At 37.9% G+C, this 21,846-nt stretch overlaps 1 protein-coding gene and 1 pseudogene across 1 annotated transcript in view; one reads left to right on the top strand and one right to left on the bottom strand.

The window, feature by feature from the left end:
- Positions 1-21,846, top strand: part of RFC1 (replication factor C subunit 1) — a 71,661-nt gene that overhangs the window by 46,133 nt on the left and 3,682 nt on the right. The window contains 14 exon segments of the mRNA XM_037530694.2: positions 86-190; positions 2,202-2,604; positions 4,167-4,279; positions 6,023-6,137; positions 7,021-7,095; positions 7,098-7,111; positions 7,309-7,446; positions 7,575-7,670; positions 7,796-7,894; positions 9,247-9,401; positions 9,523-9,640; positions 10,949-11,094; positions 19,549-19,762; positions 20,936-21,127. Of these exon segments, the coding sequence (XP_037386591.1) occupies positions 86-190; positions 2,202-2,604; positions 4,167-4,279; positions 6,023-6,137; positions 7,021-7,095; positions 7,098-7,111; positions 7,309-7,446; positions 7,575-7,670; positions 7,796-7,894; positions 9,247-9,401; positions 9,523-9,640; positions 10,949-11,094; positions 19,549-19,762; positions 20,936-21,127 (1,983 nt within the window).
- On the bottom strand, positions 5,213-5,695 carry LOC119261405 (selenoprotein K-like; annotated as a pseudogene).

The raw sequence follows: 21,846 nt of genomic DNA, 5'->3' as shown, positions 1-21,846 counted from the left end.
TACCTCCTAATCAGCCGTAGTATCTTTTTTTTTTTAACCAGCAGTTAAAGATGAAGTTTTAATGATTTGTGTTTTTAATCAACAGGCAGCAGCCTTGGGGACAAATATTATTGATGAAGATGGCCTTTTGAATCTCATTCGAACTATGCCAGGCAAGAAGTCCAAGTATGAAATAGCTGTTGAAGCTGAGGTCTGTTTAAAATGAACTTGATTTATTTACATTGGTATATAGCAACCTTCCTGTGTCATAGAGACATTTCTTGGGCAGATACAGGTTTGTTCGCTAAACAATTGACTTTCCCTTCTACAACAAATGAACCTACCTTGAGCAACGAGTCTCTGCTTCAGGATGTCTTTGGTGTATTTCCTTACCTTTCTCAAGGGAAGACAGGCAAGGACAATATAGTACATTTACGTAACTACTTACTAAATTTTCCATGTTTCTCTTTGCTTGTAAAGGTTATTGCTTAAGAGTTGTTTAAAGGGTTATGTTATAGATCTCACTGTGGTAAATCATTTTCAATGAGAACTGCATTAGGACTTCTTCAGTTGACATAGAAACCTGGCCCATGTTAGCTTTAGCAAAGAGAGAAAAATGTTGACTCATGTAGCTAAACAGTGGGCAGGGTGTTTAGTGTAGTAACTGCTGAATCTTGAAATCATAGTGCACTTGTATCCCTTTCAGTTCTGTCTCTGTGCTTCTCCTAGCATCAGCCTCATTCCCACTCTATATAGGTTTATTCCACATCCAGGACACAGGGGCGTCAGCAGCACAAATTCCAGTTAGAAAATTCCTAGGGAATGACTTGGATGGGACCGTCACCCGCTGTCCCCAATGTTAACAACTTATATAACCAGAGTACATTGATACTGTACTGCTAACTACTTGTTATTCGAACTTCACATTTTCCTTTATCTTTTTTTGTTTAGGATTCCACACACAATTCTAATGGTTGTATCTTCTTCTTTTCCTCCAGTGTATGATAGTTCCTTAGTCTGTCTTTTTTTTTTTTTTTTTTTTTTAATTTTCTAGAGGCATGTCTTATTTATTTATTTATTATTTGTTTGTTTGTTTTGGTTTATACATGCACTGGGTACAGTCAGAAGCGCGGGAGGGTGAGAGAATTCACCAGAGCCAGAGCGGGGAGCAGAGCAGGCAGAAGGACCGAAGGACACTGCTGAGGGGAGCAGCGGGCGGCAGGAGAGGTCTGCGCGCCATGTGGGACCCTCCTCCGGTGGCCGGGGAGCAGCCGGGGATTGAACCGGCTGCAGAGGTTGCAGGCAGCTTCGCAACCCAGCGCTCAACCGCTGCGCCACCGGGGAGGCCCTCCTTAGTCTTTTTATGAACTTGACTTAGTTGGTTTGTAGAATATTTTGGGTTTTTTTTGATGTTATCTCACAATTGGGTTGGGGTTATGTATTTTTGGTGAGAATGCAACAGGAATGCTGTTGTATCTTCTCAGTGTGTCTTATCAGACGTACATGATGTGATTAGTATCTCTTATTATTGGTGATTTTAACTTTGATTACTTTGTTAAGATGATGTCTGTCGTTTTCTCTACTAGTAGAGTAACTGCTTCCTTTTTTAATTGATGATTGTCTAATAAGTGATGTTGAACATTTTTTTCATATGCCTATTGCCATTTGCATTTTTTCTTTGGAGAAGTGTCTTTTTAAGCTCTTCTTTCCATTTTTTGACTTAATTGTTTATTTTGAGTTGTGTAAGCTCTTTGTAGATCTTTGATATTAGTCTGTTATCAGTTGTATGGTGTGCAAATATTTTCTCCCATTCTGTAGGATGTCTCTTTGTTTTGGTTACTGTCTCTTTTGCTGAATAGAAGTTTTTTAGTGTAATATAGCATTAACTTTTAATTAGTCAGAAAACTGTAAATTCTCTTAATCCTTAACCTATTTTCTTCATACTGATGTTGGAATACTATTACTACTTTAAAAGTGAGAAAAGAAATCTATTCTCACTTTTTAAAAATTGTATTTGGGTCCTTTTTGGTGTGACTGTTTATTTTTAGGAAGTTTATGGAAAGTGGTGATTTCCACACACTGCAGGGTTCATTGTAAATGGACAAGTCGAGGTTGCATAGCTCACTTGTATATCTTCTCTTGCCTCTGAAATACATTTATCAGGATAGAAATTCTGTATATCTCATCAGGTTTCTTTTTTCCTCTCTTTTGCAATTTTTAAGATGAAGAAAGAGAAGTCCAAATTGGAGCGAACACCCCCAAAAAACAACCAAGGAAAAAGAAAAATTAGTCCAACAAAGAAGGAATCAGGATCTAAAAAGAACAAAGTGACTCCCCAAAGAGACAGCTCTATAAAGTCAATAAAAAAGGAACCAAATGTGTTTCGGAAAGGCCTGTACTTCAAGGAACAGGTGGCTGAGGAGACAGATGGTGGTGGTATCAGGGCTGGGAATTTGGCTGATGGCAGCGGTGAAAACAAAGTAGAAAATTTGCTCTGGGTGGATAAATATAAGCCAACCTCACTCAAGACCATAATTGGACAGCAAGGTGATCAGAGCTGTGCCAACAAGCTCCTACGCTGGCTCCAAAACTGGCACAAGAGTCCATCCGAAGATAAGAAACACGGTGATTTTACAGCTTCATTCATTTGTGTGTGTCTGTCACCATCCAATTGCTCGGTTGTACATATGTGAGGAAGTCTAATAGTTGGTTCATTCATCTCTCAACAAGCATTTATTGAGAAATTGCTCTGAGTTCTGGTGGTACACTAAACTCTAGAAGTGCTGTTGTGAACATAACACAATCCCTCTAGCACCTACACTCAGCGAGGGAGACATATGAACCAGCAGTTAAAATGCATTATGCTAAGTACTGTAAACAAGGGTAAGTATAGGATGCAAAGGGAATGCAGGTGTGAGGTCAGGAGTGGGGCTATGTGCTCTCATCCTTGCAGGGAAGAAGCTCTGAGCTCACACTTGAAAACCAAGAAAGGTTTAGCAAGGTGAAGTGGGGGTGGGATGGGGCAGGTGTTGAGTGGGAGAAAGTACATGTACCAAGATATGAAGATAATTGAGAGCAAGATTGCTGAACGTACTAGGGGGACTTACAGGAAGGCTGCAAGTAAAAAGCCAAGGTGTGCTTACAAAATAGCAGCCTAAAAAATTCCAGTGGCGTGTTGGCTTTTGGTAGGCCTGATGGGTCTGAGCTGTGCTCATTTCTGTCGTTTGCTGTGTTTTTGCCATGGAAAATGAATAGTCCAAAGTATTAATCGGAACTGAGATTTTGGATCACAAATGTTAGTAGTATTTCCTTGAGCTTCAACCACAGGGATATTGTGTGAGAAAAGTTCCAAAAATGATGAGCAACTTGTTAATGCCTAGGTGGTCACGAGACTTTGGAGACAATGCCCATATATTTATATCAGATACTGTAACTGTACTGATACAAGGCTAACTTTGATTCCTTTTTCCTAAGCTACATAAAATCTATCTTATATTAGAGTGTATGTACTTTATGTGCCTGGAGAAGACTTTTTAAGGATTCAGGTGAATGATGGTCCCTGTACCCAGGCTCTGGGCAGTGGGTCTAACCACCTCTCTCTGTCATTGTGTGTGTTGGTGCATGCTTGTGTGCAGGGACCCAGCTGATAAGGGGAGGAAGAATGTTCAGGTGTTGAGCAGTGCAAAAATAGTTGCAGGCCCTATATTTTCAATTCATTCTTTCAGTGATTGTGCTCGTTAATATTTGTTGCTCAGCATGTTCATCTTCATGACATGTCTACCCAGGCACATAACTCCTGTTACCCTCACTTTACAAAGAAGGAAACAGGCACAGAGGGATTAAGTCACTTCTGGAGTTTTTCAGGTGGGTGAGGATGGTGTTAGGATTAGAATCCAAGTAGTCCGCTCTCTGACTTGTGCTTTTCTAGGAAAGGAAATGTCTAAATTATTTTTTCAAATCAAAGTTTTAAGGTTTTGTTTTTTTTTTCTTTCTTTTTCATTTTGGGTAGCAGTAAGGTAGGAAAAAAATTCACTAAATGCTCTACAAATGTTTCTATTTTGTAGAAAATATTCTGCAAATTTAGAACTACATTGGAGAACTGCTTTCAATGCTAAGTTTATGCATAATTATTCTTCATTTTCTATTAGGTAATATAGGTTAACACTCTGGATCTTCTTTTTTCCCAGCAGCAAAGTTTGGTAAATTTGCTGGAAAAGATGATGGCTCTAGTTTTAAAGCAGCGTTGCTCTCAGGCCCGCCAGGTGTTGGCAAAACAACCACTGCTTCTCTGGTTTGTCAGGTAGGTATTTTGTTGGAAAGGTAACTTAGGAGTGGCTATTTATAGGAGGGAGGGAGCGCGGGAGGGAGGGAGGGAGGGTTTGAGTGTGTGTGTGTCTGTTTGTGTGTCTGTATGTGTGTGTGCAAAAGATATATATACTTTCCTAAAATTAAAACTTTAGAATTTGCCTTGGTTCTTGGGATATTTGTCATTTACATCCTTTACTTTACTATCGTTCATTATAATAGACTCTATTTACCTGTGTACCAGGCAATGTGCTAAGTCCTTAAGTATATTATTTTATAGATAATGTACCTTACAGACCCCTTCAGATAAAAATATTTCATATATCCTTGTAATAATTTTGTGTACCAAATTCTGTGTACTGAATATATGTGCTGTTGCCATCCTCATGTGACAAATGAAATGGACTTAGGAGGTGGTGGCACTGTGAACAAATTCAGGTAGTCTGACTCTTGACCTTTATGGGGTCTTGTCTGTGCTATTGTTGGCTGAGACACTAGAGTAAGCCAGAGTTCATGTGTCAGAATGGTATGAAATGGTATCAGAATGATAAAATGAGGTATTTTAAGCTTATTGCTGGGTTTTCCACTTTCTGCCTCCTGAGCTGAACTTCCATGGTTTAAGAAGAAGATTTTATATTGGGTTAGTTTGACAAAGAATGATTTGAAATTATAATTTGTCTTTCAGAGTTAAGAATTACCTTTTTATATCTTGGATTATTTTATTTTTTAAACTGAATCCAGCTTTATTTCTCTTCCAATTCAGAGTTTGTTTTAATTATAAAGATGAGAAGTCACTTTTATAACCTAAAAATATTTCCCGATTAAAACTGCATTAATAATTTCATAAACAATGCAAAAAAGATGAGACAAACCAGCACATTTATCGAACTGCATATCAGTCATGCCATATCCCGTGCAGGGAATTCCCAGCACAACCTCATTCATCTGTGAGTCATAGAGCAATTCTTGCTTAGTAGACATGCATTCATCTACTCATCCAGCGTGTCAGCCTCCTCTCCTTGATGGGTTCCCTCTGCTGTGAACGTGCATGTCCAGTTGTCTGTTTCTTGGAGTAGACATTTTCCTCATCTCCCAGCCATTGGAGGAGGCCTAGGGCCACGAAGATGATTAATTTGACTCTTTCTTCTGGGGGATTTCGCGGTAACCCTCTTCCATCGTATTATCTGGAATCAGATGAGTTTCCATAGCTTCTTTTTCACATCTTGCTGAAGCAGAGTTCTGAAAAATAAAACCACGAACTCAGCTGTTCCCCAGAAGAAATCTGTTTTCAAAGAAAATCTCCATGGAAATTGACTGCGGCTGTTCAACACTTGTCCATTCAAGATGTAAACCATATTGTTTCTTGTTCTTCTCCAGGGAGACTCTTAGGTTGTCTTATCTTGCACTGAAATCTGGGCGTATATTTAATTCTGTGTAGGACTTTAAGAAGCAAACATAGTGAAATTGCTTGTTCAATGTACTCATAATTAATGATTTATTGGTTGAGGTTTAACACACACAGTCGTGTGTGTTTAAATGTGTTTGTGTGATACGTATTTTTAAAATCCCTTTAATTATTGTGAGGCAGAGTGTAGTTAATATCATTATCTGTTTCATGCTTTGTTTTTTTACACATAGTTCCTGTGTGATTTTTCTAACCTTTCTCCTTAATTGCACTGTTTTTTGGGGGGAGGGGAATTAATAATTTGTAATAGTAATGACTTCACATTTTGATTAGGAATTGGGATATAACTATGTGGAACTGAATGCAAGTGACACTCGGAGCAAGAACAGTTTGAAGGAAATTGTTGCTGAATCGCTTAATAATACCAGCATCAAAGGCTTTTATTCAAGTATGTGGCTTTTTGAACTATTTTTTTGGCTATGTAAGAAAGACAAGTTCATTTTAATATTCACTAACCAATTTTGAGCACTGCTGTGTGTCAGGCACCCTGCTAAATCCTGGAGCTATTGAGAGAAAAAAACCTCTGATGTGACTCTTAGAGGACACTCATAGAAATACCTGAGAATGTGATAAAAATGCCCAACTTTAAACCCTGTCACAGTCACCTGAATTCTTGGTACTTTCAACAGTAAAAAAATCACTTAAAAAAGATGTTGCTTAAGAAGTGTCACTCTTACACATGCTTGATGGGAATGTAAGTTGATAGAAGCCTCGAGAGCAATCTGGCAGTGTTTCTTAAAGTTGATACTTCAACTTGAAAAACCCCAAGTCCTGGAATTTACCAATTGTTATATATGCAAAATGACAAACACATAAGGATATTCATATATTATGGTTTATAATTGCAAAAGATTAGAATCATTTCATTTTTTTTTCACTAGACAGTGATTAAATATGTGAAAAATTGAATACTAAATGTTTTAACCTTAAAAAATGAGGTGTTCTTTATAGATAAAACAAATCACTAAAATATATTAAATGACAAAACTAAGATATATATTTTAATACATGTTTTTACTACGTGTAGAATATCTCTGCATGAGCATACAAGGGAACATTCACACTGTCTCTGGAGAGGGATACTGGGTACCTTGGACAAGGGTGGGAGAATTTCTTTCCCCTGCATGTTCTTATGCCTATTGCTTTTTGTACTGTGGGTTTATATTATTAGTTTAAAATGGATTATATATATATATTTTAATAAAGCAGTATGCTTGAACAATTGTTACTTTGTTTTTTGCCTCATCCCACTGCTTCTCAACATGGATTAGGTGGAACAGCCCATTCAGTAAGCAAGAAACATGCTCTCATCATGGATGAAGTAGATGGCATGGCAGGCAGTGAGGACAGGGAGGAATTCAGGTAATGAAAGCACTGTATTGTTGCAGTTTACTGTTTGTTGGTTCTTAGTTTAAAAAAAGAGGATTATTAATGCCGTGATATTTACAATAGTTAAGGCATGTTGATAAGATGTTATTTTTAAAACCTAAAATATATTATGTAGTAGTAGTTTATTATTTTTTAAGTAATTGCTTTTGTGTTGTAAATTTGCCTTTTAGGAATTAATTGGGCTGATAAAACACACAAAAATTCCCATTATTTGTATGTGCAATGATAGAAATCATCCCAAGATTCGTTCTTTGGTTCATTATTGTTTTGATCTTCGTTTTCAAAGACCTCGGGTTGAACAAATTAAGGTATGATGATTACAGTTATTTTCTCCACACTACCCTAATGGTTGAAGGGTCAATTTTTAAAAGGACTGGATAACTACATTTAAATACCTGATTATCTGAGCTTTTTAAATCCCTTTTGTCAATTTCAGGGTGCTATGCTATCTATTGCATTTAAAGAGGGTTTAAAGATTCCTCCTCCAGCTATGAATGAAATAATCTTGGGAGCCAATCAAGATATCAGACAGGTAAATTAAGTATATATTATATGACAGTAGGAGAATTTTTAAAAAGTCAATGCCTCCAACCTTTGGAGGAGCAGGGAGTGGCAATGTTTCCCATTTTAATAGTGTCTTACTTATGATTCTTTCAGGTTTTACACAATATGAGTATGTGGTGTGCACGAAGTAAGGCACTAACCTATGACCAAGCCAAGGCTGATTCTCATAGAGCCAAAAAGGATATCAAATTGGTAAGATATATTCCCTTTTTTAAATTACTTTCTCAAACTAAAGCACTTGTATGTATTAACTGAATTGATGAAACTTCATTGATGCTATTTTCAGCTGAAGTTCATAGTTCATATTTAGGGATCATTCTTGGTGGTGTATATTCTAATGGTTGTGACATGTGAAAAAATGACATATATCTCCTTTGTACTATCAGACAAAATGATTTTACTACCCTGAAAATCTGTGCTCTGCCTATTCATCCCTCCCTTTCTCCTGGCAACCTTTAATTTTTTTACTATCTCTATGGTTTTATCTTTTTCAGAATGTCATGTAGTTGGAATTATACAGTATGTAGCTTTTTCAAATTGGCTTCATTAACTTAGTAATATGCATTTAAGTAGTATGCGATTAAGGTTTTGTCAAATTTTTCATGGCTTGATAGCCATTTTTTTTTTTTCTTTTAGTCATCACTACTATTTAATATACCATTAGAGGTTCAAGCTAGAGAAATAAAGCAGGAGAAAGAGATAATATATATCCAAAATAAGAAAGAAGATAAACAATCACTATATGCAGATTACATGATAATTTACTTCAGGAACCCTATCCTAAAATCTTCAGTAAAAAAATGTTAGAAATGATGAATCAGTACAGTAAAGTGGCAGATTACCAAATCAATGTACAAAACATCAGTTACGTCCCTATATACATGCAATAAACTAGAAGAAAAAGAAATCAGGAAAACAATCCCATTTACTATCTCATCAAAAAGAATTAAATACCTAAAATAAACTTAACAAAAGAGTTGAAGTACCTGTACAATGAAAATTATAAGTCATTGTTAAAAGAAATAGAAGCCACAAAGAAATGGAAAGACATTTCCTGTTCATGGGTTGGGAGTATTAACATCATTAAAATGGCCAGCTTATACATAACAGTATGCATTTTCAATGCAGTCACTTTGATAGCCATTTTTAAGTGGTGGATAATATTCCATTGTCTGGCAGTACCATTTTATCTATTCATCTGCTGAAGGGGATTTTGGTTGCTTTCTTTTGTAGTTTTGAGTAAAGTTGCTATAAATTTTCATTTCATTTTGGTCAACGTACCAGGGATTGATTGCTGGGTCATGCTCCTTTGTAAGTGAGGTCTAGTAAGAGTGTGGTAAGAGTATGTTTATTTGTTTTTGTTTTTAATGATAAGAGTGTGTTTAGCTTTGTCAGAAACCACCAAACTGTCTTCAAGGGTGACTGCTATTTTACTTTGTGCCTCCCCCCAACCCCCATGAATGAGAGTTACTGTTGCTTCACATCTATGCCAGCATTTGGTGAATATTGACCATTCTACTAGGTATGTCCCTGTCTCTTTTCAGGGCCCATTTGATGTTGCCCGGAAGGTATTTGCATCTGGAGAGGAGACTGCTCATATGTCACTTGTGGACAAATTGGATCTCTTTTTTCATGATTATTCAATTGCACCCCTTTTTGTCCAGGAGAACTATGTACATGTGAAGCCTGTAGCTGCAGGGTGAGTGTTACAAGCTAGTAAGGGGTAGAATTAGTAAAGTTCCAGTATTGCAAAAGCCATTGAGAGAAAAGTGTGTGGGATGTTGATAGTGGTGTCATCTAGACTCTTTTCTTAACTGCAGGGGTGACATGAAAAAACATTTGATGCTTTTAAGCAGAGCAGCAGATAGCATATGTGATGGTGACCTAGTGGACCGTCAGATCCGGAGTAAGCAAAACTGGAGTCTTCTGCCCACACAGGTAAGATTGGGCTCTCCTTCAAGTGCAGTTTCTGCTTTAGTTAAAGAGAACGAAAGACCTAGCTCCTGTAATTATTTGAAATACCAGTTAATGTTATGGGTGATATGGCAAGATCACGGTCTGTTATAAATAGCTTAAAATATTCTGTGGTTACAATGGTCTTTTAATTAACTGAGCTTTATTTTTGAGTGTTTCAAAATGTTTTTATGTAAATGGATACAGGGAAATAGGAATGTTAGGTTTTGGTCATTACTAAGATATGAGTCAGAGGTTTCATTTGTTCTGTTTTGCTTTAAGAATCCATTTCTTTTTTTGTTCTTGGCTCTCCCAGGTGGTTATTCTTCATTGAAGAAATGCAGCTAGGGCCTGTCAGCAGCCGTTTTTCTGATGCATGAATTCTGAATTTCTTCTTCTTTGCTGAATAGCAGCTTTAGATTGGCTGCTTTATTTAGATTGATCTCTTGTACTCAAAACAGAGTGAACATAATCAAGTGCTATTTTTCTTAGAGTTTGCATATTTATACAGTATTATTTGCCTGAATAATAAGGAAGAAGCTTTTAAATGGCCTACGGTTATTTCTACCCATACATTCATTGTATGAAGACTAAAAGTCTCATTCTAGATCTAAAGAATCCATTCTCTTATGTTTTAAGTGTTCATTTTTATTTACCTAATAATTGTGTCTTTGAGAATTTATTCAAAAGAATTTTTTCAATAAAATAGGAAGAGTATAAGAATTTATTAAGAAGTTACAAAAATTTAACTACAAAAATATTTTATAAAACAATTCAGTAGCAAATAGACAAAATTGCCATGTCCAGCAACAGGAAAACAATTTTCGCAAATACTATATGGGGCATTATGTAGCCTTTAAAATTATTTGTTATTTTTTGCAGTGTCAGATTACTTTATTCTCCAATTACTAGACTTTCCATGCTTTGGGTCACCTGTGCTAACAGTAGCTTATGTCACAGACAGTCATGTTACTGTTAAAGTCTTTTCTGTGACATTGATCTACTTGAAGTAACTGGTAGATTGTTGAGGAACTGAATTGACAAGATGCTCGCTCTGAGGACCGTAACAAGTTTTTAGACCCAACTAATTTTTGCCAAAATTAGTTGTCTTTTCTGGGAGAAGTTTCCCATACCAACAGATCAAAGACAGAGGGAAAGGGCCTTAGGAAGCCCTAGGATTAGGTATCTGGGGCAATGTTGCTTCATTTTCCAGACATTGTTTGAAAGCCGGCAGCTGCTGAGGAAGCAACTGATATCACATTTAAATCCTGGACCGAAATTGATTTTTTTCAGGCCATTTATGCCAGTGTTCTTCCTGGAGAGTTAATGAGAGGGTACATGACCCAGTTTCCCAGCTTCCCCAGCTGGTTGGGGAAGCACTCCTCCACAGGCAAACACGATCGAATTGTTCAGGATCTAGCTTTGCATATGAGTCTCAGGTAAGCACTATTACTTCATGTCTGGCATTTTAATGTAATGTATTTAGCCTTTATCCAATAAGAATAGCATAACTTAAAAGATTAGTGTTTCAGTTTTGGATTTATTTCTAACTGGAGAAACGGTGCTAGTTAATGTTCCTCATTTTGTGCACTTTATTGTCATCAGTATAACTTTGTTTTGTTGTTTCTTGTTTTTTAATATGGGCCATGAGAAAGGATTGGTTGATTAGAAGCTACACTGTTGGCTTTGAACATAGGAAAGGGTGAGGTAGCAACATTCTCTGCACTAGTCAAACTGAGGGCCTCTCAGTTCTTTTTCTCGCCACTGCTTTTTAAAAGTTACCTATCATCAGTTCTAGGGGTGTCTCATTGATGCTCCCACTGTACTCATGTAGATTTTGAGCACTGGTCTTCCATGTTATTTTATGACCATCCTCTTGTATGACTGTCTCCTTATCCTATTGGACTGAATATTTCTGGTGGGAGGGACTGATGCTTACTCATCTAGCACATAAAATCAGTTGGTAAATGTTCTTCATCAGAGAGGATATCATCCTTAGATCTCTGAGAAAACTGAACTCTCCCTATTTAATTTTTTTTTAAACAGATGAAGAGACAGCTTGTTTTTATTATTTTTTTAAAGATTTATTTATTTATACAAGAGCTGGGGTACATGCCAAAGGCGTGGGAGGGTGAGAGGATTCACTAGAGACAGAGTGGGGAGCAGAACAGGCAGACAGACCAAAAGCACTGCTGAGGGGAGCAGCGGGTGAGACAGGAGAGGTCTGCCACGCCATGTGGGTATCTCCCCGGCTGCCTGGGAATCGAACCTGTGCTGCAGAGGCCACGGACAGCTCCACAGCGCTGCGCTCAACCCGCTGCGCCACCGGGGAGACCCTCCCTACTTAATTTTTAATCCTGGAGGGCGGAGCAACATGGCGGCGAGGAGACGCTGCGAGTAAGATCTCCCATTAAAAAAAAGTTAATAGGGAGGAAAAGCGGCAGGTCCCAGTGAGAACTGGGACACGGAAGATAAACGGACGACTCCAGCAAACTGCCCGAAGAAGAAAGTTGCCATAAAAGAGGACGAGAAGGGAGGGAAGCGCAGAACCCTGCTCCCTCCCCCGCCCACAGAGGCGGCACTCTCCGACCGGCAGAGAGGAGGAAACAACAAACCAAAACGGCCAACAAGAAAAACGGACACAGCAAGCGGGACTGTGAGTGGAAAGGAACTATTGCAGCCACCACACCCCGTGAACGGGAGCTGAGGCGAACCCTGCAGGATCCGCCGCGGAGGTGAGCTCCAGGCGCCATTAAAGAGAGCCCCGCCCCCCAGGAGGAGACCAGCACCAGCACACAGCCCCGGCCGCCCGGCTGCTTGAAACTGACAGATGACTCCTGGAAGAACCAGAGGGGAACAGAGAAGCCCACCCAAGATGCCGGCCAGTCCCAACAAACACAGTGTCCCAACGCATACGGCAAATTAGAAAACAGACAGTAGGGAGGAGAAGAACCACACGCAACCTAGCAACTCTCCAGAGAAAAAGCACACCACAAAAAGAAAGCCAGCCCCCAGATTGCAAAGACAATAACTTGGAAGATTTCTGAGCCTTCCAGAAAGAGAATTTAAAATTGCCGTGATTAAAAAACTGACAGAAGTCATAAAGGAAAACAATGATAAGGGAAAAATAATCAACGATCAGAAGAATGCAATTGAGTCCCAGAGAGGGAAAACAATGGTCAAAGAAGAAAGAAATTGAGTCCCTAAAGAGGGAAGTAAAAGAAATGCAGGAGATCAAAGAATTAATGGAAGAACTAAAGAATTCTGGGAAAAGCAATGAAAGCAGAATAGATGAAATGGAAGAACGAATAAGTAATCTTGAAGACACACAGAAATAAAAAGAACCAAAAACAGAAAAGGAAAGAGAAGTACGAAGGAAAAAGAACGAAGAAAGACTTCGGGAACTATCTGACTCCATGAGGAAAGGAAATATAAGAGTTATAGGAATACCAGAAGGAGAGGAGAGAGATGTAGGAACAGAGAAAATATTCAAAGAGATAATTGAAGAGAACTTCCCAAATGTGAAGAAGGAGCTGAAATTGATATACAAGAAGCAAGAAGAACACCAAACTTCCACGACGAAAGGAAAAATACAGCAAGACACATAATAGTAAAGCTCCCAAGAATCCAGGACAAGGAAAAAATAATGAAGCTGGCAAGAGGGAAGAAACAGATAACATTCAAAGGAAAACCAATCAGGCTGACATCAGACTTCTCCGAAGAAACACTACGGGCAAGGAGAGAGTGGAGGGACATAGTCAACAGACTCCAAGAAACAGATGCCAACCAAGAATACTCTATCCCGCAAAGCTCCCTCCTTCCTCTTGAAGAAAGATATGGACCTTCCCAGACAAACAGAAACTCCGGATTTCATTGCAACTAAACCCCCACTCCAAAAATACTACAAGGAGTCCTAAAGCCAGAACCTCAGAGGACGAATAACAATGAAAGAAGGCCAAAAAAAAAAAAAAAAGTTATTAAAAGAATAAATAAATAAAATCAAAGGAAAGACAAACACAATGGCAAATACAGATGTTAACATATCAATATTAACTCTAAATGTAAATGGACTAAACTCTTCAATAAAAAGACACAGAGTGGCAGCCTGGATTAAGAAACAAAACCCAACCTTTTGCTGTCTCCAGGAAACACATTTAGCTACAAAAGATAAAAATAGGCTCAAAGTTAAAGGATGGAAAACAATCCTACAAGCAAATGGACCAAAAAAGAAAGCAGGAACAGCTATACTTATATCAATAAAACAGATTTCAAACTCAAAAAGATAAAAAGAGACCCCAATGGTCACTACATTATGATCAAGGGGACAATACTTCAAGAAGAAATAACACTCATTAACATATACTCACCAAACGAAGGAGCACCAAAATATATCAGACAACTTGTCCTCTCTGAAAACAGACATCAGAGAAAACACATACGTAGTGGGAGACTTCAACACACCACTATCAACAATGGATAGATCAACAAGACAAAAAATAAGTAAAGAAACCAAAGCTCTAAATAAGGACCTAGAGCAATTAGGCTTAACAGACATCTATAGAACACTAACCCCAAAAAACGGAGTACACATTTTCTCAAGTGCACACGGATCATTCTCCAGGATTGATCACATACTGGGGCACAAGACAAACATCAACAGATACACCAAGATTGAAATCATATCAACCATCTTTTCTGACCATGAAGGCATCAAACTAAAATAAACCATAAAAAGAAGGCAAGGAACTTTCCTACCTCATGGAGATTAAAAACCACACTACTGGAAGACCATTGGACTAATGAGGAGATCAAAGAAGAAATTAAAAAATTTTTTGAATTGAACGACAAGGACACTAATATCCTAAATGTATGGGATGCAGCAAAAGCAGTAATAAGAGGAAAATATATAGCAATAGAAGCTCACATCAAGAAACAAAGAAGAACGCAAAGAAACAACCTCATCTCGAAGCTCAAAGATCTAGAAAAAGAACAACAAAAAAACCCCAAAACCAGTAGAAGAAAAGAATAATAAAACAAAGCAGAAATAAATGAAATTGAAACTAAAAAAAACAATCCAAAAGATCAATGAAACCAAGAGCTGGTTTTTTGAAAAAATCAATAAAATAACAAACCCCTAGCCAGGCTCACAAAGGAAAAAAGGGAGAAAGCACAAATAAACAGGATCATCAATGAAAGAGGAGAAATCACAACGGACACAGCAGAAATCAAAAGAATAATCAGTAACTACTATGAACAGTTATATGGAAACAAGTTTAACAATCTAGAGGAGATGGACAAATTCCTACAACTCTACAATCACCCAAAGCTAGATAAAGAAGAAATAGAACACCTAAACAGACCAATTACAATTAGCGAAATTGAAATGGTAATAAAAAACCTCCCCAAAAACAAAAGCCCAGGACCTGATGGATTTACAAATGAATTCTACCAAACATTCAGAGACGAATTAGTGCCTATCCTTCACAAACTCTTCCAAAAAATTGAGAAGGAAGGGACAATACCAAACACGTTTTGAAACCAACATTACACTAATACCAAAACCGAACAAGGACAACACAAAAAAGGAAAACTACAGGCCAATCTCCCTAATGAACACTGATGCAAAAATCCTCAATAAAATTTTAGCTATCAGAATCCAACAATGTATCCATAAGATAATTCACCACGACCAAGTTGGATTCATTCCAGGGGCACAAGGATGGTTTAACATCCGAAAATCAATCAACGTTATCCAACACATCAACAAAAAGAAATATAAAAACCATATGATAATATCAATAGATGCTGAGAAAGCTTTCGACAAAGTGCAACACCCATTCATGATAAAAGCCCTTGAAATTCTGGGGATACAAGGAACATACCTCAACATCATAAAGGCCATCTATGACAAGCCAACAGCCAGTATCATTCTCAATGGTGAAAAGCTGAAAGCAATTCCATTAAGATCTGGAACAAGACAAGGATGTCCACTCTCACCATTGCTTTTCAATATAATACTGGAAGTCCTAGCCAGGGCAATAAGACAAGAGAAAGACATCCAAGGAATCCAAATAGGAAAAGAAGAAGTCAAACTATCACTATTTGCAGACGATATGATATTATACATAGAGAACCCCAAAAACTCCACAGAAAAGCTAATTCAACTCATCAATCAGTTCAGTAAAGTGGCAGGATACAAAATCAACACGCAAAAGTCAGTAGCCTTCCTATACACAAACAATAAATCTGAAGAAGAAGAAATCAAAAAGACCATCCCTTTTGTTATTGAAACAAAAAAATCAAATATTTGGGAATAAATCTAACAAAAGAGGTAAAGGACCTATACAAAGAAAACTATAAAACACTGTTAAAAGAAATAGAAGAAGACACAAAGAAATGGAGAGACGTCCCCTGCTCATGGATTGGAAGAATAAACATTATTAAATGGCCATCCTACCAAAAGCAATATACAGATTCAATGCTATTCCAATCAAAATTCAATGTCATTCTTCAAAGAAATAGAACAATTATTGATGAAATTCATATGGAATCACCAAAAACCCCGAATAGCCAAAGCTCTCCTGAAAAAAAAAGAAGGGAATGGAGGCATCAGACTCCCAGACTTCAAACTATACTACAAAGCCATAATCATCAAAACTGCATGGTATTGGAACAAGAACAGACATACAGACCAATGGAATCGAATAGAAAATCCAGAAATAAACCCACAGATTTATGGTCAACTAATCTTTGACAAAGGAGCAAAGAATATGCATTGGAGCAAAGAAAGTTTGTTCAATAAATGGTGCTGGGAAAACTGGGTTGCTACATGCAAAAGAATGAAGCTTGACCACCACCTCACACCATACACAAAAATCAACTCAAAATGGATTAAAGAACTAGACATAAGACCTGAAACCATAAAATATATAGAAGGAAATATAGGCGAAACACTACGTGATTTGCACATCAAAGACATCTTTACAGACACATCACCCAAAGCAGTGATAGTGAAGGCAAAGATAAACAGCTGGACTACATCAAATTAAAGAGCTTTTGCACAGCAAAAGAGACAATAACAAAAACAAAGAGAAACCCCACCAACTGGGAGAACATTTTTGCACCCAACACTAATGATAAAGGACTGATCACAAAAATCTGCAAAGAGCTGATGAGACTCAACAACAACAAAGAAAATAATCCAGTCAAAAAATGGGCAGAAGAGCTTAAAAGAAACTTCTCTGAAGAGGAAATGCAAATGGCCAACAGGCATATGAAAAAATGTTCAACATCACTTGTCATCAGGGAAATGCAAATCAAAACTACCATGAGATACCATCTTACACCAGTGAGAATGGCACATATTAAAAAACTAGCAACAACAAATGTTGGCGAGGGTGTGGAGAAAAAGGAACTCTTCTGCACTGTTGGTGGGAGTGCAAACTGGTCCAACCACTGTGGAAAGCTGTATGGAGATTTCTGGACCTACTAAACATAGAGCTTCCATATGATCCAGCAATTCCACTCCTAGGTATTTACCCAAAGGACACAGAAACATCAATTCCAAAGAACACCTGCACCCCTATGTTTATAGCAGCACTGTTTACAATAGCTAAGCTTTGGAAACAACCCAAATGCCCAAAAATAGATGACTGGATCAAGAAGATGTGGTACATATATACCATGGAATATTACTCAGCATTCAAAAAAGATAAACACATGCAATTTGCAGCAACATGGATGGCGCTGGAAGAGATCATGCTCAGCGAAATAAGCCAAAAAGAAAAAGAAAAATACCGGATGGTCTCACTCATAGCAGGAATCTAGAAAACTTAAATAAGGGACCAGGAAAATGAATAACTATAAGAAAGTGAAAATCAAAATCAACAAAAAACTATGAACCAGAGACACTTTTAGGGGGCGGGGGTGGGAGGGGAGGGATTGGGTCAGAATGGGGGGGCTGCAATTGTATGGGGAATATAACAATAAAATTTATTAAAAAAAAAAAAAAAAAAAAAAAAAATTTTAATCCTGATTAAATCACTGAAATTTTATAGGCCTCAGATCGTCTTTTAAAAATGGAAGTGTGATTTTATTATTAGTTTTTAGCCTTTTTTTTTAGGTCATAGTTGCCTTTGAGAACCTGAAAGATCTTTAATCTTAATTTCCTCCAATGCACTAATGCATAAATAATATAATTTTAGAGGGATTATAGATTTCTAAGGTTAAGAATCTTTGAGGTACATTAGGCTTTTATGATTCTGCTAGAAGATGACAGTTACATAGCAGAATACAATGAATAATATTGGCAGAGGGTTCATGATTTTCTTGGCATTGTGGCTTATGGGCTCATGCTTGTCTTCATGTTACTATATGCTTGATTATGGCAGACTGAATATAGAGAAAATGGGAGAAGTTAAAATAGAGTGTTTCACATTTTTGGCCTAGATAATAAAACAGCTGTGGGACAATATACTAGATTTTGCATCAGGATAAGAATTATGTGACTTACTGTGATTCAGATATTATTACTTAAAGGCAGGAGCAGGGTCCATAGGTAATTTTTATTTCTTTTTAAAAAAGATTTATTTATACAAGAACTCTGGGGTACAGGTCAGAGGCGCGGGAGGGTGAGAGAATTCACCAGAGAGAGCGGGGAGCAGAACAGGCAGCCGGACCAAAGACACAGCTGTGGGGAGCAGTGGATGAAGCAGGAGAGGTCTGCCACACCATGTGGGTTTCTCCCTGGCCGGCTGGGAATCGAACCCGTGCTGCAGAGGCTGCAGACAGCTTCACAGTGCAGCGCTCAACCCGCTGCGCCACCAGGGAGGCCCCATAGGTAATTTTTAAAGGGACTTTTCTGATTTTTATGTGGGTTCTGAAACCAAAGGTTTTGAGGTCTCTTGTTTGAAGTGCACTTATAATTGCTTGGTGTGGACATATCGTGTCCACAAGGTTGTCCAACAAGGTTGGATAGATTCAGGATGGTGGCAGTGGAAATCGTTTTGTTCAGCTATTTTCTGACTTTAACCATTTCATGATAACATTCTAGATCTCTGTAGATCATATACTGTTTCCCTGTTACGCCCTTGGTCAGTATGGCCTACCTTTTGATTCTGTAGAAACAGTCTCTGCACTTTTCTGAGATTGAGAATGAAAGATTTCATAGTAATAATGTTAGGAATTGTGAGGAAAGCATTCAGGTATAACTATTAAGTTCTCATCAGAGACCATAAATGTTACAGACTAAAGTGACAGTGAGGTAGAAAATCTCTACTTTTAGTAGTTTGGAACTTGGAATGAATAATCTTTGACTATAAGAAGTATGAACACAGGGCCTCCCTGGTGGCGCAGGGGGTTAAGATGCAGCCTATGAAGCTATCTGCAGCCACTGCAACATGATTTCAATCCTTGCTCAGGGAGCTATCCACATGGTGCAGCAGACCTCTCCTGACTTGCCCGCTGCTCCCCTCAGCAGTGTGTTTGGGCGATCTGCCTGTTCTGTTCCCCACTCTGTCTCTGGTGAATCCTCTTACCACCCCCCCCCCCAACACCTCTGGCCTGTGCCCCAGTTCTTTTATGCATAAATAAATAAATCTTTAAAGAAAAATGAACACATAGAAACACTATTGTTACCTGGGTCTTAAGAGTAGGATGGAAATAGCACCTGCATTTGTGGTTTTCATTCATTGATCTGGGTGAGTAGAAAATGCCAGTTGAACACAATTGGTGTGTATCCATTACCCTGGTGGGGTAGCACTAAGGTTTTCCATTGAGCCCTTAAAGGTGGGTTGAACTCCATTAATTAGCTCAATGTTGTTATGCATACTGTTACTTGAATTAGTTGTAGTTTGCCTTTGACTGCAGGTATGTCTCTCTTGTTTTGGTTTAAGAACTTACTCCAGCAAAAGGACTATAAACATGGATTATCTGTCACATATAAGGGATGCACTTGTACAGCCTTTGACTTCACAAGGGGTTGAAGGAGTACAAGATGTTGTTGCTCTTATGGACACATATTATTTGATGAAAGAAGACTTTGAGAATATCATGGAAATGAGCAGCTGGGGAGGGAAACCCAGTCCCTTTTCCAAGCTGGACCCCAAGGTAAATTGTGTAACCCATCACCTTGTAATGACCAGATTGTATTAGGAGTACTTAAAAAGCTGTTTGAGAAGCCTTAAAAAAGATTTTTCCCCCTCCCAACTACATATATGTTACTTCCCATGGCCTGTGTCTTCTGAAACAGCACAAAGTAATGGGCACAAATAAAGATACTAATGTAGTCATTATGTTAGCACACTAATAACAGTAGACTTCTGGATTTGACTTTATGATCTGTATTTTTATCTTTGCTTTATGCTGAGTAGAAAAGAAGTGAAATCTGAGGAGCAAATATAAATGTAAATAAGTACCCTTATAAGGTGGGACATGAGCCTGGGAGGCTCAAGTGAGTTGTTGTTGGTAATGCATTATGAAAAGAAAGATATATTTACTGGCTGAGGGTTTTTATACTTTGTCTAATCTGTGGATTTAGTATTTATTCCAATTGGACAATATTATATAATAATGTATCCCCTTGTTTAGTGAGCATAAAAAACCAGCGCTAGAACATTAATACATAATATAAATACCTCACTCTTGTGCCCATTACTTGGTGCTGATTTGGAAGACACATCCTCCGTATGTTGCCTTCTCTAGAATTTTGACCTGATTTAATAGTTATGGGGTAAAAATCTCACATCAGACATCCACTGATAGAATACATGAACTAATTCTATAATTATGTTTAGAATTCTGCTTGAAATTTAGACTTTTCAAGTTATTTAATATTCTGAAGTAACCCCTATTATGTTAATATATTTTGTGATAAAGGTAAACTTAATTTACTTATACTTACTTATAAGCCTTTTTTGATTTATCACTTCACTCTCTAAATTTGCGTACAACTTTTTTATTGATTGAAGTAACATTGCATTATAACCTCACTCTTTATAACTGTGAAGAGCACTGGTAAGAATGATTTAAAGCATCCTTTTTTTGCCTGCCTAAATTTTCCAAATCATGATTCTTTTTGAGTCATGTGCTCTATTATAAAGATTGTCTTGGAAATATGAAACTTTTCTATAAGAAAGATGCATACACGTATACTTGTTTATATATGCATAAGTATTTGGCAAACAATTTCAAGGGCCTTCCGGGATCTCTCAGAACCTTTAGGCTTACAGAAGTCTGGTGGTTACATTTTTTTAAGAGTTTCCTTTATTTCCTTCCCTGTAGGTGAAAGCCGCCTTCACAAGAGCTTACAATAAGGAAGCCCACCTTACTCCATATTCACTTCAGGCAATAAAGTCATCCAGACACAGCACAGGGCCATCCCTGGATTCTGAATATAGTGAAGAGTTACATGACGATGACTCTCAATTGGATGAGAAAGACCAAGATGCTATGGAGAGTGATGCTATGATCAAGGTAGTATTTTTTTTTTTTTAAAGATTATTTATTTATTTATATAAGCACTGGGTACAGTCAGAAGCACAGGAGGGTGAGAGAATTCACCGGAGCGGGGAGCAGAACAGGCAGAAGGACCGAAGTACACTGCTGAGGGGAGCAGCGGGTGGCAGGAGAGGTCTGCGCGCCATGTGGGACCCGCCTTCAGTGGCTGGGGAGCAGCTGGGGATCGAACCGGCGCTGCAGAGGCTGCGGGCAGCTTTGCAACCCAGCGCTCAACCGCTGCGCCACCGGGGAGGCCCTCAAGGTAGTATTTAAAGCTACAAACCTGAAAGGCTGTGATACTCCCTCAAAATAGATTAGCTATTTTTTTGTGTATAACTTGCCTTCTGAGATTATTCAGGATCTTATTACTAAGTTAGCAGAACAAGCTGAAAAAACTGTAATGTATTTTCTTCCTCACAGTGGAGGTGTAAATTTCACTTTTATAACTAGTTTCTTATAATAATGGGAAACCATGTAGCAAGAACATAGGCCATTATCCTGATAGTTTTATGCTCTGTTAGAAAAAGTGCCATTTTTATTTATTTGGCCATTGGTGCTTTATCCATAGAAACATATTTTCAAAAGCATTTTCAACTGTCATATGTTTTACTATAGCTATTGGGCTGCCTGTAGAAACTGCTCAGAGTAAAATATCCTTTCGTCTTGAGAATCAAACTCATTTATGGTATCAACCC

The sequence above is a fragment of the Talpa occidentalis genome, unplaced genomic scaffold (assembly GCF_014898055.3).
Source record: "Talpa occidentalis isolate TD23 unplaced genomic scaffold, MPIMG_talOcc4v2.1 talOcc4.6, whole genome shotgun sequence".
NCBI classification, from domain to species: domain Eukaryota; kingdom Metazoa; phylum Chordata; class Mammalia; order Eulipotyphla; family Talpidae; genus Talpa; species Talpa occidentalis.
This window is presented reverse-complemented; position numbering and strand designations above follow the sequence as displayed.